Source organism: Pseudonaja textilis, chromosome 2, assembly GCF_049901715.1.
Source record: "Pseudonaja textilis isolate UNSWEBS1 chromosome 2, rPseTex1.2, whole genome shotgun sequence".
Taxonomy (NCBI): Eukaryota; Metazoa; Chordata; class Lepidosauria; order Squamata; family Elapidae; genus Pseudonaja; species Pseudonaja textilis.
Window position 1 is genome coordinate 213,578,249 of NC_141991.1, and position 19,146 is coordinate 213,597,394.

Genomic DNA, 19,146 nt, shown 5'->3' on the forward strand with positions numbered 1-19,146 from the left:
CTACTCACCAAGGTTCATTTCCTCTAATTTTCATGGAAAAAATAGATTTATAAACACTCTATTATAAACATAAATTTAGTAAAATTTATGTTTATATAAGACTTTACAAAGTGGGGGAAAGGGACTAAAAATAAAAAAGACACCAAATTGTAGCAATATTTTGGAGAAATATTTTGTTTTTAAAAAATACTCAGGCTCCTTTTAGAAAAGACAGGTCAACAATTGACTAATGCATCTATTAGGAAATATCTATTTTCCTGAAAGGCAAACTTTTTGCTGTGTTCATATTTTTAAAGCTGCTTTTGCTAATAGAATAAAACTGGGCACAAAATATCCATATCTAAAAACTTCAGGCATCTGCTGGAGGCTGTTTCTTATAGCAGGAAGACTGGGGCTGTTTTCTGCCTTTAAGAGCATGTTTCTCTATTTCTCCTTTGGGAAAATATTCTATCCTGCCTCTTTTAATGTTAAAAATAAAGAATATTTTAAGGGAGAGGGGTGCTTCCTACAGCATTTACATATTTGAAGGGAACAAAATCCTACCCTTCATTGGTAGTCAGCATCCACTTTTTTCCCAGCCTTGAATAAATCAAATCTCTCTTAAAATAATGGGAAAAAAATAATGAAAATAATTATCTAATTTGGTTGCATTGAAATCATTGTATCCCAGATATAAGATCAGAGACCAAGCTGTCCAAAATTATCAGATTCAAAGTACTAAAAGTTAATAAAGTAATCTGAAATAAGATTAATTTAAATCAATCACAATCTACACATGGAAAACATGAAAAATGGGATTTGCACTTTTGAAGAGGGGCGAGATCCCCGATGAATTAACAGGAAAATGCCATTTCATCTAGTGGGAATCCTGCTGCTTCTGGGAAGCCAATACACAACAAAAGATTTAGCAAAAAACTTAAAGACCCATACATCTGTGTGTGTATGTGTTTTTCCATTGTTTAGCAAAAAACTTAAAGACCCATACATCTGTGTGTGTATGGGTTTTTCCATTGTTTAACAAAAAACTTAAAGACCCATACATCTGTGTGTGTATGGGTTTTTCCATCGTTTTCAATAAGCTTCTGAGTCTTTTCTTTTTGAAAATATGCAAACTATCATGAAGACATGCCACATCGATTGTTTATTCGGCTTGTCTTCTCATATCTCAATGAATTCGTTAGGAAAGCATTTCAGCCTCAGCATATCTTTCGTTAAATCATCCAAAATAAAGATTAATTTGCAGCGAAGTCGATGAATGCTTCCATAGAAATACAACCTACCAGGATATCGGAGGCTGTTAGGGAAAGTAAAGAATTTGCAAAACAACGAACCAACCAACTATTGTTGTCCGCGGACAATTCTTTAAACAAAGCCTTTATTTTATTTATATTTTATTATTTAGATAACGTGAGGCCATGCACAATAAAAGCATCCGCCTTCGTCTCTGTGTGTAATCGATTATGAATACTAGCTGTACGGCTGCAGAACGGATTTTTTTGAGGAAGAAACTACAATTCCCAGGATGCAACGCTTGACGCTAGAGGCGTCTCCGGAAGAACGCCGTGCAGGTAATCGCAGCACAGTAGAGGTAACGGAAAGTCTCCGAGGCACTTTTATCTTTCTTGGGCTGCTTCCCCCCGCCCCCTCCTTTCCTGGACTTAACTGCACTCCCCTTCCTTCTAGTTTCGCAGATCCTCTTCATCGTCCGTTAAAACGAACCCAAGTTTATTGCTGGGGCCCTGTGTGGACCTTTCTCCAAGTCTGAGCCTGCAGGCAAAAGCCTTTACCAGGCGTCCATTTCCCAGTTTCTTGCGGTGGATGGAAAAACGAAGGAGAAGCTTGTTAAAGTTACAAAGGGAAATCCAATATTGTTTCAGGCAGGAAAAGTGAAAATGTCGGGCTGATGTATAAATGCCATTTTCTGGTTTGGAAACGACCCTCATTTGACCTGGAAAAACTAAGGATCGGTCTGGGATGGGAGGCCACGAGGAAAAACTAAGGAGGCTTGGAGACAACTTCAATTATCTCCCTTATTACAGCCAAGAACATTTGAAGTTGAGTTTTTTAATCACAGACTGACTCCCTGCCTGGCAAATAAACTCACTAAAAGCCTGGTTCATATGAAATAAGCCCCTGGTTTGTTTGAGGACTGGGTCCTTGTGTGGTTTATTTTCAGCCATAATGCAAGGTTGCGATGTGGTGGGTGGTGGGGAGAGGTGACTTTGAATCAGTTTTGTATCTTAATGACTTTGCAAGGATTTTGGAATTGATTTGTCACTGCTTGTTTAGGACTGAAAGTAAGTGATTGGCTCAAAGCCACCTGTTTGCCATCTATGGCAAAGACATGATTTGAACTGAAAACTCCTTGCTCCTAGTCTAATACTTTAACCACCAAACAAAACCGGTTCTATTACTAATGCTTAAGGAGCATTAGCTTACATCAAGCAGATCCTATAAAATCACTTTGTATCAGAAGTGGTATTCAACAGGTTCTAACCAGTTCTGGTCAGGAAAACTGGTAGTGGAAATTTTGAGTAGTTTGGAGAACCGGCAAATACCACCTCTGGCTGGCCCTGCCCCCATCTATTCTCTGCCTCCTGAGTCCCAGCTGACTGGCTGGGTCTTCTTTTGTTGCCCTGCACAGGAGTATGGAGCTGGAAAGCAGATTAGTGGGAGGTGGAGGGAATGGGATTTTGCAGTAACCTTCCCCCAGGAGTCGGGAGGGAATGGAGATTTTATAGTATATACTTCCCCTGCCATGCCTACCAAGCCACGCACGCCACGCCATGCCACGCCCACCGAACTGGTAGTAAAATATTTTGATCCCATCACTGCTTTGTATCCTACTGAATTTATTCCAACACTAAATGTGTTAAAATCTAAGGAATTTCAAAAAACAATACATCCTAATCTCAGAAACACATCTCTTATTCCTGCAGATCAGAATAAAGCATTTTGATGTTTGAATGTGCTGAGGAAGTACAGTTTTCAATGTGAGTCCCAGAGAAGTAGCAATAATGTTTTTATTACATTTGATTAAGCCATGTGAAATATGAAGTCCTAGTATGTTATTTCTGTATTAGTAAGTTATACGTAGAACAGCCATTATGGCTATGAGACCTAACATTGACCTAACAGCTAGCAAGAGAAGGGATTTATCTTTGTTAGAAGTACTGCAGCAACCAAGAATTAATCAAAAGTGCAGTCCAAATTAAGCAGCCTACATAAGAAGATAAGTGGTAATTTAAAAATAGAATACAAACTACAATGGTACTTTTCAATTCTTTTGTTAGATTTTTGTTTGTTGCTCATTAACTAGCAATCTTTATTCCAGAAGAATCACTTTGAATTTTTTTTCTTGTAGCTTCTTGTTTTGGTGAATCATTTTATAGGCTAGGTCTATTGTATATTGCCTTTTGAATTTGGTTATCCTATAACTCTGAAATCAGAAAAATATAATGTGCTTTGATCCAGTTTTTCTGCCTCTGTTACATTTTTAACCAAACAGATTATGGAGGATAGTGAAGGAAATCCAAAAAAGCAACTGATTTCTGAGCTTCACCAACTTGCGGCTGATGGAAATAAAGCCAGACTTGCAACACTTCTGGATTGTTCTCCTTCGCTTATCAATGAAACTGCTAGGAATGGTTGGACAGCCCTAATGTATGCAACTAGAAATGGTCACTTTGATGTTGTGCAGCTTCTTCTTGATAAGGGGTAAGGGGAAAAAAGAAAAATAATATTGTTCAACTTGTCTAAAGTTACCACCTTGTTGAAAGTTACTACTCTGTAGAGGTTATTCTATTTGCTAGAGCAATACATTCATTTAGATTCACGGTTAAAATGAACAAAGCAAAAATTACATTAAATGCAACTAAAATATAAAAAAACCATGTATATTTTGCCTTTTCACTGGAAATTCAAGGCACACTAGGTTTCATCTCATTTTATTAAATTATCGGCAATAGTGTGAAGTAAGCTGAGGTAGTGACTAATTCAAATCATGACTGAGTGTTGTGAACCTGGGTTTACATAGAATTGAGTCAGAGGTGGTATTCAGCAGGTTCTGACCAGTTCTGGAGAACCGGTAGCAGAAATTTTGAGTAGTTCGAAAAACCAGCAAATACCGCCCCTGACTGGAGATTGTACACTATCCTTCCCCTGCCATGCCCACCACGCCACACCCACAGAGCCGGTAGTAAAAAAAATTGAATCCCACCACTGAATTGAGTCCTGGGAAAGTGTAAAGCATGATAAAGAAACCAAAACTACCTGCATCTTGATTTTATTTGGTATAAAATGGAGTCGAAAAAAAACTAGCAGACTGTGAAGGTTTTGATACTACACCTGGAATTCTTATCAGGTCTAATTGTTAACCTGGCTTACTTCAAAAGGCTAACAGTTTTGAAAGGCTGTCAGAATTATTTTCAGCTACTTTGTCATGCTTGTTGAGGTAAGAATGAGCGCATACAGGGAGACGTATTTGAGAGTAGTGTTTGAATAATACACACACAGCACACAGATACACTGTACAGTAAATATAGGCTTTTACTTCTAGAAACTTTTAAGCAAAGTTCAAAATAAACAGTCCAAAATCATTCACAGGTAAGATCAGTTAGTTTTTAGTCCAGGGATAATCCAATAACAAAGTCCAGTGTCAAAAACAGTTCAGTATCAGACTTACATCAAATCCAAAAATATCAGTCAATTAGAAGGAACGGCAAAACTCTCCAACAGAGGGAAACAGAGACTCACTGAGACTTCTTCTGAGACTAAGACCAAGACACCCAGGTTTCTGGTCCATCTTATGGCTGTTTGAAAAACCACACCCAATTACACTTTTAGGATTCTCTTAAAGAGACAGTATTAAAGTGTCTATCCTGGTTTATATATTTCTAACCCAAATACTTGTTAGGTGACTTGCATTCCCAATAATGCTTTCTGCTTTCTAAGGACTGAGTTATGTTTTTGCTTCTTTAATGATCATCCATTCATTTTCTCTACCTGTTGTTTTATATCTTCTTGTTCCTTATGTTCTGCAATGAAAACTTGTGGTAGTTCAAAATCCTAACTGGGCTATTACATATTCTATTGTGCTCAGTGTTGATATATCATCTGTGAGTTTAGGATATTTTTATATTACTTGATATCATATGATATTCTGTCTGAAAATGTTACCCCAAAATAACTTCTTGATTTTTTTTTGTTTGTTTTAAAGGTGTGACAGGTTTAGAACCAATACTTCAAACCAGACTGCATTGGATATTGCTAGATTTTGGGGCTATAAAAACATAGCCAATTTATTAGCAAATATGGAAGGTGGATTGGAACCATTTTTCTTCACTTATCAAGTCAAAGAACAGGAGCATTATTTTTGCAGGACATTTTTGGATAGGAAGAGTGAGAAGAGAGTAGATTCAAAGTGGCTGAGCATGAAACAGAAGGAACCAACAACCATATATATCATTTTTTCACATTTAAATCCTTTGGTTACATCAGATGATGATGAACATAGTTTCCAGTATCCAAAGGTTAAGCTTTGTAAATTTTTCTATAAGGATATAAAGACATATCTGGAGCAGACTAAAACTATCACTATAATTTTTATGGGAGTGGAACCTCAAAGAATAAATGCAAAAGATCCGAATACAGGCAAAGAAGATGAGAGTGGCCTGATTACCTGGTTTGCACTTAGTATAGCTTCTACAGTGGTTGATAATTTTTTACAAGAGCATCCAGGCTGTTACTTTCTTCATCCACCAATGCCTGCACTGCTCCAATTCTCTGAAAATGAAGCAGGTAAGGTTCTGCTTATGTGGTGGGGTAGAAGTAAGAAAAGTCTTTTGTAACATTCCTAATTGGGTCAATTTGTTGGTATTTCACTTTACTTTGTGCAAAATCAGTCTAAAAATCCCTGTTTTGATTTAGGATTTAAGGGATTCTGATGCACATCTTTAGTTGTTTCTAGCTGAACTACCTATAACAAGCATTAGCTCATGTTATCATATGTAATCTGTATGTGTTTATTATACTCTACTATAATAAATTGTCTTAATTTTTAATGTATTTGCAAGTCCACAAATTAGGCATTGATAATCTATTTAAAGAAATTGTTTGCCTTTCTTGTATCATTTTCTCTTTCGTTAAATTTTCTTTATTTTTTTTTCTTATGGTTTAGGATTATGTTTTCGTTAATAGCTGAATGTCAGAGGATTGTTCTGGTTACACTTTTATTGATAATTTTTAGCATGCTATTATTTAAGAACTAGACTATTTCAATGTTCTGGAATGTCACAAATGTAAAGGTAATGAAGAAAAAAAAATCTTCCCAACAGTACACAAACTATTTAAAGCTAATGTTTTCATTGGTTTTGGTGATACATTGAAAAGTTGGTGTTGTAGTATCTGCAGAAAAGAAGTTAGGCATTGACTGAATGTTTGTATGACCATTTTTAGGAATCATTGCCCAGGCTAGATCTGTGCTAGCATGGGATAAGCGGTATCAATTTTGCCCAACATGTGGCAGTGCAACTAAATTAGAAGATGGAGGCTACAGGAAATCATGCTTAAAAGAAGACTGCCCCAGCCATCAGGGAATTCATAATACATGCTTCCCAAGAGTTGGTAAGAGAATTGCTAGCATGTTGATATTTCTTTGCTAATGGCAGTTAAAAAAAAATCAGAGTAATATATAGCAATATGAATTCTGACTTGTCTCTGAACTCATGCATTAAACTAAAAATTACAGCTGTATCTACAGCAGGGATGTTAAACTGGATTTCTTTGAGAGCCAGATCAGCATTGAAGTTCTCTGCGGGCCAGCAGGTGGAATGTGGTGTGGCGTGGCATGGGCGTGGCAGGGGGCAGGATGGATGCCTCCTACAGCACCCTGCTAGCCAAATCGGGGTGAGGAGGGTCCACACGTGGCCCCCTGTACCTCGTTTTTGTCCTCCATGGCTTCCTACAGCACTCTACTGGCAGAAAATGGGCCACATGGCCCTTTTTCGGCCGTTTTTAGCCTGTTTCGGGTCCGGTTTCTTGAGTATGATCATTTTTCATACTTACAACCATTACAGCATCCCCATTGTCATGGGTTCAAAATTCAGAAATTTGACAACTGACTCATATTTATGATGGTTGCACTGTTTCAGGGTCATGTGATCATCTTTTGCAACCTTCTGACAAGCAAAGTCAATGAAGAAGCCAGATTCATGTAACAACCGTATTGCTAATTTAACAAGTGCAGTGATTCACTTAACTGTGACAAAAGAAGACGTAAAATGGGGCAAAACTCACTTAACAAATGTCTCACTTTGCAACAGAAATTTTGTTCTCAATTGTGTTGTAAATCTAGAACTATCTGTATAAGTAGAATTTCTATGAGAGTAACAATGGCCTCAAAATCAGATGTACAATTCAGCTATCCAGACAATAGCCTCTGGCATTGTTTCATGCAGATCTTCTCGGGCAGGAGTAGGGAAACTTGGCTCTTTTATCACTTATAGACTTCAACTCCAAGAATTCCTGAGTGAACCTAAAAAGTTCCCCACCCCTGACCTACTGGTTTTTCAGTTGTGAGGGAAATCAATTTTTGACTTGAATGGGACATATGTCCTACATTTGTATATTAAACAGTCCCATTCAAGTCAAAAATTGATTTCTCCCACAACTGAAAAACCAGTAGACCAGGGATGGGGAACTTTTTATGGCTCACTCAGGAATTCTGGGAGTTGAAGTCCATAAGTGATAGAAGAGCCAAGTTTCTCTACCCCTGTTCTAGGGAACCAGAGAGCATACATTGTGGACAATCTTGCATAATATGTTTAATAGTTGTCATATTAGCACCACAGTCTCAACAAGGAAAATTTTTCCTTCTCCACTGATACAGAGCAGAGGCACTTTTTCCAGAATCAGACTTAATTCTGGTCAGTTTCAATCAGACAAAGCAAGTCAAGTCAAAATAAGGTGGTTTGGCAGAGGGAATACAAATGATCAGGGTCACAAAAAGTTACCTTGGACCATTCCTTTCTCTAAGCATTATCAGGGTTAAACTAGATAGAGGTTATGTGAATAGCTATTTTTCCAGCTGGCCTATGAGATTTCAATCTTGTGATGAGCTGGTGAATTCGGAGGACCTTGTTCAGCGTCCTGAAGCACAGCAAAATGAGAGCTTGCTGTCTTCTAATGTGGAGCGGTATGAGATTGCTAAGAAGTGGAATGCAATGTGCCAGTGCATAGGAGTGGGCTGCAATGTGCCAGAGATTATACATATTATCTGTGGAGTTGTCCATCAACCATTTGGGTGTGGATGCTTCTAAGTCACATGTTGGCAAAATATTTAGCTATGGAATAAACCAAAGCCAAGGCTGCTGTTCATAGGGTGATAGCATCAGCCCCCAAGGATGTTCAGTAAATTGTTATGGCTTTTCCATTTTTATAGATGTTTTTTCTAGTTGTTATGGGAAAGTTAGTGGATATGTCCAGTATTACCCCAGGTACTTCTGAGAATCATTACATTGTAAAATACCATTCTAGGACTTAATAACTAGAACATACAAAACATTTGCTAGACCAATACTAGAATAAAGCTCATCAGTCTGGAACCCACATTACGTATCTGATATTAACACTGTTGAGAAAGTCCAGAAATATTTCACAAGAAAAGTTCTCCACTCCTCTACTCATTGCAAAATACCTTATGCCACCAGACTCAAAATTCTAGACCTAGAAAACCTAGAACTACGCCGCCTTCGGTCCGATCTAAGTATAGTATATAAAATCATACATTGCAATGTCCTACCTGTCAATGAATACTTCAGCTTCAACCATAACAACACAAGAGCAAACAATAGATACAAACACAAGGTTAATCGCACCAAACTTGATTGCAGGAAATGCGACTTCAGCAACAGAGTGGTCAATGTCTGGAATACTCTACCTGACTCTGTGGTTTCTTCCCCAAACCCCAAAATCTTTAACCTTAGACTGTTTACTATTGACCTCACCCCTTTCTTAAGAGGTCTGTAGGGGGCATGCATAAGTGTACCAATGTGCCTACCGTCCCTGTCCTATTGTTTCTTTTATTTTTTTATTTTTCTTATATGTATCCATGTATTCATAACTATGTTTTTACTTATACCTATTATCTTGTAAGCAATTGACAAAAATAAATAAATCAATAAATAAACTTCACCAAAGGCTGATAATTTGTGTATCTATTACTGAGGTGGAATACGGTTACTTCTGTTTTTTAAGCTTGGTTAAGCTTGGTTGTAAGTGCCAACAAAGAGTTCTGTTGGTTTAAAGTATTTAAATAATCATTCTACTATATACTGTATCACCTGGCTTGTTTTCATCCTTACATATTTATTTGCAGTTCATTTTAAAATATACATTTATATCTTTATTTAGATCAGTTTTATATATCTGCTTAATATTAATTTTCTGTTTATTTTTTGTTAACTACTTCATCTCATTCGCAAAGTATATTATAAATGTGTTCCTTTTCTTTTTCTTTTTCTTTTCCTTTTGGATCTTGGTTGGTGCACATTCTTTACATTTCCTACAAGTTAGTTGAAAGTAAGAGTAAATATCTATTATATATCAAAATGAAAATGTGATCAGGATGAGATATGCAAGATCGCTGAGTCAACAGTTGGTAATTCCAATAAAATTTCTTTAACAAAACAAGTAGTCAGCAAAATTTGAAACTCCTGCTCAATACTTTGCAGCATATAAATTTGCCACAGGTCATCAGTCTTTGAAGCATATTTACCTGATGGGATTGTTACATGTGTCAGTTTGAGAGGATAAGATGAGAAGCCAACAAAAAGGGGGAAAAGTGAAACGAGAATATTGAATATAAAAGTATGAAGGAACTGGGTTACTTATCTATACTTTTTAAAAAATCATTAAAAATGCAAGTTCTGAGACACATTTTTTAAAACATACCTTTTGTCTGTTTTCTTTTACCACACCTGCAAATCCTGCAGATAGGCAAAAGAAAGAGTGGACAAAAGGAATGGTCTGTGTAGGGATCACTGGTTGAAATTTCTTTCAATCTCTTTTTTAATTTTTTGGGAAGACATCTTTCTGAATGAAAATGTCAAAATGCAGTAAAAGAGACAGGACAATGTAGCAAATGCAGGTATTAAGATTGTGGGAAAAGATTGTTGGAAGAAGAGAGGAAAAAGTGGGGAGAAGATAGAATGGGAGGAACTAAGGAGAAAAAAATGATGATACAATTCAGAGCTGTTATATGTAGCATGTTTTAGAAAATAATATTCCTGGAAGGGCTACACTAATAGAAGTGCAGCAGCTCTGATTTAAGTCGTGTGTTTTCAGCCAGTTGTTTTTGGATTCTACCAAATCTGTTGTGTTTCTGTCTATAGAAACAAGCAGGTTGCCATGTTTTTTTCCATTATTTTCTCCTTTTTGTTATTAACAGACCATCTACATATTGCCATTTTGCTTCAATAATTAATGTCCAAAGGCTGGTCTGATTAAAATTATAATTAAGGAAAAACTACAAATTATCATATACTAACTAAATCTTATTGTCCTTTAAACATTGCATTTGGAAATCAAAACATTGTCACCAAACCATTTGTCAATAACTGGAAATTGCTGAAAGCAAAAATTCCTGCTGATTAAATTGCTGATATATATAACTGGGTGATTTATTCCAGTGTTTTTATCAAAATCATGCAGCAGCTCATGAAATTTCCCTCCTGAAATTTTGCTTTTGGCCTCGGTAGGTACATTCCCAGAAGGCATCAATGTTTTTTTAAAAAAACATGTTTTTTTTAAAAAAAAATCCTGCAGTAAGTTTGCCTATCTACAGGGCTTCTTGTGAGAACTGATTCAAGCATTAAAAGGAGATAGCAATGCTAAATAAGAACAGATAGGCCTATGCTCCTTGCTGTAAAAGGGAATTAAATATTTATACCTCTTCTTAATTTCTGTTTCTAGATCCTGTAGTAATAATGCAAGTCATTCATCCAGAAGGGAACCATTGCCTTTTGGGAAGAAAAAAAAGATTTCCCCCAGGCATGTTCACTTGCCTTGCTGGATTTGTAGAGCCTGGTAAGTTTTCTTTATATGTAAAATGTCAGTTTTAAAACTTTTTTTTTTTGGCAGGGGGTGTGGGGAGGGGATGACAGGGCAACAGTATTGAACTAATTTCTAAGTACCACCTTCTTTAACAAAAGCATGTTACCAGTTCTGTTCCAGAGAAATGACTGAAGTTCCAGAGTATCTTCAGATTTATATCCTACTTTCATTCAGGCACAGTGGCTCAGTAGTTTAAAAGACACCGGAAAAGGTATATACTTCAGCGGTTTTAATCTGATCACCACATGATCGAGCGAGCTCCCCTCACTTGCCTCGACTCCTGCCAACTTAGCAGCTCGAAAGCATGTATATGCAAGTAGATAAATAGTTACTACTTTGGTGGGAAGATAACAATGGATCGGTATTTCACCGTACGCTTTGCACTGGTGCGTGATGTCATGCTGACCAGTGTCTTTGGATAGTGCTGCCTTAATGGCTTAAAGCAGGGGTGTCAAACTCATTGTGTCACGGTAGTGTCACGTGCTGTATTGGGACTTTTTTCCCTTCACTAAATCAGGTGTGGGCATGGCCAGTGTGTAACACATCTGGCCCATGGGCCGGGAGTTTGACAGTCCTGGCTTAAAGAGACAGAGCTAAGAACTGCCCCCTAAAATTGGCTATGACTAGCAGGAAATTCACAGGCAGGCATGGGATTCTACCGGTTCTATCTGGTTCTACAGAACCCCTTGTTAACTTAGTAAGCAATTCAGACAACTGGTAGTTAGAAGCAATCTCCTTTTGTTTTGTTTTTTCATCTTTATTACATTCTTGGCAGACAGCCTAGACTTACTGTCTCCGGAGCTTTTGCGGCTTGTCTTTCTTAAAGGGGAAGGGTTGTTTTAAGATTTTTACACTGTTGTTGGGAGGAAATACTTCTCTTGACAATCAGCCCTTTGAAGAAATAATTGAATAATGAAGCAAAGCTTTTAGTGACACGGAACCAAGATGAGTGACATTCAGCAAGGCTTCTTGGCTAGCTAGAAAAATTGACATTCAAATGTGAGTTTACATACCCTTCTGAGTTTTGGTCTAAGACTGGTTTTTGGTGAAGGTTAATTCTGTGCTTGGTGACGTTTAATCCTGTGTTTATTGATGGGATAATTTTCCCTATTCAGCTTCAACAAGCAACAGCTACTGTTGTGATTTAATTATTTGTATTGTGTTTGAATTTTTTCTTGCCTTATGGTTTCTTTTTCTATCTGGGGAAGGGGTCTACCTCACTGCTTTAGTACTATCTGGCACTGTCCTTTTGGGGTACACTTCCAAGAGGCAGGATGCAAGCTTGGCACTGATTTTTTTACTGCCTTTCTGGGGGCATGTGACCTTTCCTTAAATCTGGATGATTTCCTTAGGATATCTTGTGAAGTGAATGAGACCAGCTGGTATTTAAGTGGTGCAAATGGATCTAAGGATTGCTTTTCCTGGGTGTGCTTTTTCTGGAGAGCTTAAATGACCTCTCTGCTAAAGGGTTTTACTTTATGAGCAAGAGTTGGCTGCTTGGTAGTTATCACTGCATTTTAACTATTTTCATTCCTCAAAGTGCTCTGGCACCCTGCCTGATTTGTAACTCCGGCTTGCAGCTAATGATTGGTATTTAGGGCAGCTTTTTGCAAGCAAAGAAGCTTTTTGTACAGGTAATCCTTGACTTACAACAATTCATTTAGTGACAAAGTTACAATGGCACTGAAAAAAATGACTTATGACCATTTTTCACACTTATGACTGTTACAGCATCCCCACTGTCATGAGAGGCCAGGTGAGGAGAAGCACCCTTTGACATTAGTGATGTCGAGTTAGCCATGCCCACCCAGTCACATGACCACCAAGCCACACCCACCAGCTAAGCCATGCCCACAGAACCGGTTGTTAAAAAAACTGAATCCCACCCCTGCTCGCAGGGACTCTTTCTTTACCTTCATTCAGGAACTGAAGGTAACATACATAGTCTTCATTTCACAGAGTGACAATTCTCGGAAGTACCTTGGCTAAGGAAGTTGACTGGCCACCAGTTACCCGTATGTGGTTGTAGGTAGACTAGAACGAGGATCACTCTTCAGTACTTCCTTCACCTTCTTATTAACACAGCGATACACACAGAAGCACAGAAGAACTCAAATATTCAATGATTAAACTATAAAAGTGAGATGAGAATTCAAGTCAGAATACAGGATGAAATGAAATGCAAGTAGTATAATTTACAATTGGAAAATAGGGAGCTAATGTTTGGGCACTAATTATATGAGCACGGTTGGGATCTCTAGAAAGGGATTGCTAAAAAAATCTTAGTTTAGTCAATTTGTGGTCATCTGCTAGTTAGCTGGTGAATCCCAATTCAGCTTTTTAGAGACAATATGAATTGTCAAATACCATTTGTCAATTCAGATAGATCGACTAAAGATCTTGTACATCAGTGTGTCATCCCCCCTTGCATATTAAAACCTCAAATTTTAAGGTAGACACTGTATTTGAGAAATCCTTTGAAATGTTTTTAAGTTTATATTTCATTATATTATTCAAATTCAGACACTGAACAACTTCATTGCAGCTTTCTTGGCAGTTTTTCTCTTTTTTTCTTGTATTCCCTGCAGAGGAATAAATAAGAAATATTTCTCCATATTGATAGTTTCTGGTTCTAATTGGGAAGCAAGATTTGGATCTCTTGGGGATAATACAAGAACAGTGGCAGAAGTTTTGTCATATGCTGATTCAGATAAAAATGAATAAAATGGGTTTGCAGGGAAAGTAATTAACATTCTTTTACGCAGAAGGCACAAAAACAGAAATCATATTTAATTGTGCCTTGAATAGATTCATCAGAGTCAAAATAGCGTCTTGCTCACTGATAGGACTTGAGAATAGGTAAGACAGCAAAATAATTTGGAAATATATAACTCTTTTTTGACTAGCAGCTTTATAAGTTTGAATAAGATCAAAATAAGTTTGATGGGCATGCTTTATTTATTTATTCATTTGGGCAGTTGAGAGTTGTAGAAGATGGGCCAGTAATATCTTTTAGTGCAGCAGGTTTTTTTAATTTATCCACTTATTCATTCATTCATTTATTTAACCTTCCAGAATTCTGCAAGTTTGAGAAGCACGGCTTTAGTAGATTGGACTGGAATTTCAGAGAGGTGGTTGTTCTTGTTTGAATCTGGTATTCGTTGGGAGAGAAGTCCTTCCAAATGCCCCAATATTCCTATTTCAAAGATTTAATGATGAAAAATGTCAGGAACTAATTTGAGCTATGGATTGTTGTCAGAATATATGGTGATATTTCTAGAGTATGATGAATTTCAGAAATGTTGCTGATCTTGATTTTTTATATGGCTTTTATTGTTGAAATAACAAAAAGTTCTGCTGAACTCTTTCAGATTTGCTGCAGTTTGGCAGTAGTAAAACCCAGAATATTTTATTCATTCTAGGTTTAATCTAAAACATATCAACATATTAATCTGTGGCATATCACAGTAATTTTCCAGGGAAAGAAGGACTTCTCAATTTTCCCAACCATATCTCCCTGGACATCTCATCCTTAATCTTCCCAACATCTTTCCTAATGTTCTCCCTCACCTCTCCTCAATCAATACATTGGCATCTGTGCTGCTCTCTTTCTGATAGCAATAGGGAACAGGCTCCAAAGCAGAATATCCCACTTTCTTACCTGCCAGTGATTTTCTCTTTATCCTTCCCCACCTGCCCTCAGTTCCTGATTTTCATGCTGTGTATCCTACTGCACCTATCTTCTCACTGCTTTCTCTTCTCTGCTTCAGATATCCCTGCGTGACATGGCCAGGAAAGCCCCTTTACCATGCCCTTTCCCTCTTCTTATTTTGCCCCTGCCTCAACGTTGAACTATTGTGCTTCGATCGATTTTTGGAAGAAAACAGTCCTGTTTCAATCCAAATGCAGACCAGAATATTCCCCTGTCCCTGATTACAGATAAAGGGGACGGGGGAAGGTAAACCATTCAGAACAGGATCATGCTTTTTGCATATTCCTAAAATATTTATTATTTGGCTGAAGAGATGCTTAGAAAAGACATATAAGGCCTATATAGTGCTATTTGGGTCCATTGAGAGATAGTTATGGAATAATACATCCAGTTCTCTTGAGGGACATGAGGATACCCAGTAATAAGCATTGCTTTGACAATTACTAGACCAGGATTATTAGTTATGGGGATAAATGTGAAGGAAACACCAACCACTAGAAAAGTCCTATGATCATTGAATTGTTTTTCCTATATATCAGTGTATGCAGCCTCCAGAATCTTCCCCATATAATGTTATTAAACTTTATAGCATGCTGTCAGAATTCAATTTCAAACTGTCATTTTAGGTACTCTACTATTATTGGTGTTGTTTTTTATTTGAATGTTTTGGGGTTTGTTTGTTTTTAGATTTAGATAATTCCCTGCCCTCCTTCAGTTATGTCAATTTTTGACTGTACCATATATCTATCATTTAGTTGGACAGTTTGGTTCTCAGCATGAAAATGATCGTTCAGTTCTGCTATATATTAAAAGTGCCATTAATAGAGGTCCATGTGTATCTAAAAGCATTTCATTACTTCAAACTTAATAGGTGCACTGAGCTAAAAATTAAAGAAATATTAAAATATTTGCATAATTACAATCTATAGCAGTTATTCTCAAAGTAGTTTGTAAGTTCTCCTTTATTTGAATTGGAACTGTCAACATGCTTTGAAATGCAAAGATCCCATGTGTCAACTCTTGAAAAATGATGTTCGGATAATTAAAAATGAGATTTGAAATCTGTAAAGCCAAACAAGTAATTGAAAGCTCATTGCAGTCTTTAATTAAGATTAGCATAAAAATTACAATTTCCATTAAAACGAGTTTTGTACATCTTTTTCAAAATGGGTCTGTTCTTTAGAAATTTAAGTTATTAAAACTTATTCCAAACCTTAAGATGCTACAAGACATTTGTTGTTGCAAGTATTCCCTCCGCTTCCTAGGAACAGTCTGTTACTCTCATTTTCAGAGGATCCCATGAGCTGTGTGAATTCATTTTCTTTATCTTGCTGGATATGAGTTATCCATGCACAGTAAAACTGGGGGGAAAGGTATCAAAATAATTTAAGTAGACTTGAAAATACACTCATTGGTAAAAGCAGTGACCAGGGACCAAAGATGTGCAATCAGTTTACAACTTTTGAAATTATTAACTTACATTGCTTTGACATTCTTTTTTTTGGTTGAAAATGCTTTATGCTCTGATGTTTGAATAGCACAAATGATTGCACAAGAAAGTTTCATATCTTTTGGGGTACTTTAAAGCACAAGGTACAATCTTTGCCTTAAGCTTTGTCAATTAACTGTTCTGTTCTTTCTTTGATTAGGTGAGACAATTGAAAATGCTGTTCGAAGGGAAGTAGAAGAGGAAAGTGGAGTTAAAGTGGGCCGTGTTGAGTATGTCTCTTGTCAACCATGGCCAATGCCCTCCTCACTAATGATTGGATGCATAGCAGCTGCAATGTCTACCGAAATTAAAGTTGACAACATTGAAATAGAAGATGCCCGCTGGTTCAGTAGAGAACAGGTAAAGTTCAATTTAATTTCCTTTTCTTATTGATTGTCCTCAGAATGCATTGGTTAGGGCATACAATATGGATGTGCTTTTTCACTCAAACAAATTAAACTTCTTACTCTCCTTATTGTACAGTGATTACACTGAAATTGAAAATTATATGTCGGTCAAAGAATTGATACAAGCAATTGTTTCTCTGTTGAGCCCATAGATCTTGCCAGTAAGTTGTTAGGTACATTTCATTGAAGACTATTAGAAATACATGGCTTTCACTCCAAGAGTAATGATCTTCTTGATTCAGTATTACAATATTGTCTTCTTGGAGATATCAGATGAATAAGGTGACCATTTTTATTAGAACAAGTTCTATTTCCATGAAATATTTCAGGCTATTGGTGATGAGGTAAAATATCGCTAAAACAATTATTTCATAAAGTGATTTGCCTCCCATGTTTCTTCCTTCATATTTCTTTTTAGTTATTTTCTCCATTACCAACCTTGATGACCTGGCAGAGTGATCAGTTACATTCTCTGGTTTTAATGGCTGCTTTCCATCTGTTCATTTTAAGAGTGAAAAATTATTAGCGGATATACATTATTTGGTTTTTTTTTAAACTTAGCTTAGCTTTTTGAAACGTATTTGGAAATAATATTACATTGATGTTTCAAAAAAGGGACCAATGCTTTTAATCTGTGGCTTTCCCTTCACCAATTTTAGAAATAAAAAAGTGAGTAGATCATTCCAGAAATAGCAAACACCACCTGTATAAGAAGTAATGGACAGATATGAGATTTGCCCAATGTCTTCTATCAAAAACAATTGGGTATTGATCTTAACTACTGATTTTCAATTACTATATAGTGTGAGTTTCTTGTTCTGATTTTTTTTTCTTTTGCATTTCAGATAATAGAGATCCTCAACAAAAAGAACAAAAATATTTTTGTGCCACCACATCAAGCCATCGCTCATCAGTTGATAAAACACTGGATTGGAATGAATGCTAATCTTTAAATTCAGCAAGCTATATATTTGCATTGCATCATAACTGCATCTTTTAAGATAAAATTAAACTTAATGTAATTATAGTAGTAATTTTAGATTTTCAATTCTTTCATTCCCCACACTCCTGTAATTACTCCCTGTAATATTTATACGTACAGTTCTTTTTAGAAATTTTGTTAAACGTTGGCTAATTTCTTGATAAATAGGCTGATAAAAGCTTATTTGATTAGGAAATGTTGGGTGTTCTAGCAAGTACTATACATACAGTACCTATGATAACCTGGTTAGACCTGTTGACCTCCGAAGGGTTTTTTTAATGTTATTAAAAATTTAAATGAGAAGTGCCCAAAAAATCTCGTAAGCCAAATCTTACAAAATCTCTACATTGTTATCCAAGCTCATATGAAATGTTGGGGGAGCGGGGTTCATAAAATTGCACAAGAATGACACACTTGTAATGATTTTTGATGCCTGGTATAGAATATTAAGTAGTATTTTATCATTAGTTCATTAAACATAGCAAATTTGTCAATATAGTATCAGTATAATATTCTTACCAATGTACTATGCAATTCTTTAAACAAAATTGTAAAAATCCTATTAAAAGAATAGACATTGCATTACCAATGTGAACTAAAATCTCATTCTTATAAGAAGCTTGCTGTTTTGCACAGCATTACCATTAGCATTACTAAATCATAAAGCTGTAATTTGGAGTTTCTGGATATATTTGCATTAAGCAGATCCTTATTAAGAAAATGTGTCATCAATATTATATTAATATTATTAACTGTTTAAATTGAGAGAAGTTTTGAGGTAGCAAGCTGACTTTCGGCTTTTTTGTCCCCTGGAGCTCTTTAATAAAGTCTTCCTAAACCTTTCAGCTGTGTGACATCTATTAAAAAGATTTTGCCTCCGTAGAGAGTTCACTAACAAAGTTGTTCTCTGCATTTTCTTCGCTCAATACCCCTAGTCCAATTATATCAAATTGAAGTTAAATATATTGCAGACTAACACTGAAACAAAAGTGCAGGAAGTAGAACAAATGGCACAATCCAAGTTTTAACCAGCAGCTATGAACCTGGTTTTCTTCTTATACTGCAAGATGAAGGATGCTGTCTGTGGAACTCGGGGGGGTGGAAATGTGGCTTAACCATGAGTGCTGCGGGTATCATTACCTTTTGTCACTGAGTAACAGAGATGTGGTCTTTTTGAGAAACTGGAGAGTATAGCCTGCAGTTATTTCTATTTCTGTTTCTTTTTTGATTGCCAATTTGGGTCTTTCCTACCTTTCCCATGGGAGAGCTGAGCTGTCTTTTCTTTTTTAATCTGGATATAATTCCAATCAAACAACTTCCTTTGTTAGGCTGAATGGGTCCTGCCATTTCCAGACAGTCCATTTAAAACCCCGTAAGTATCACATAGTTTCTCCATACCCATAAAAAGTAGTTACAATTGGGTGAGATTCAAATTTCTTAACAA

General features: G+C 36.5%; 1 protein-coding gene and 1 long non-coding RNA gene across 4 annotated transcripts in view; both read left to right on the forward strand.

Moving 5' to 3' along the window:
- The window catches only part of LOC148127357 (uncharacterized), an 826,567-nt gene that overhangs the window by 498,963 nt on the left and 308,458 nt on the right, over positions 1–19,146 (forward strand). The gene's annotated exons all lie outside the window — the stretch shown is intronic.
- On the forward strand, positions 1,408–18,800 carry NUDT12 (nudix hydrolase 12). Of its 3 annotated transcripts, none has more exons than XM_087926988.1 (7): positions 1,408–1,568; positions 3,509–3,717; positions 5,219–5,799; positions 6,457–6,624; positions 10,972–11,085; positions 16,474–16,673; positions 17,566–18,800. In XM_087926988.1, exons 2-7 carry the CDS (start codon positions 3,512–3,514, stop codon positions 17,671–17,673), a joined length of 1,377 nt encoding a protein of 458 aa, XP_087783114.1. In that variant the 5' UTR covers positions 1,408–1,568; positions 3,509–3,511; the 3' UTR covers positions 17,674–18,800. The 3 variants fall into 3 exon arrangements, with proteins under 3 accessions (XP_087783114.1, XP_026575445.2, XP_026575440.1); XM_026719660.2 differs by having other exon boundaries at positions 1,430–1,588; XM_026719655.2 differs by lacking the exon at positions 1,408–1,568 and adding an exon at positions 2,940–2,993.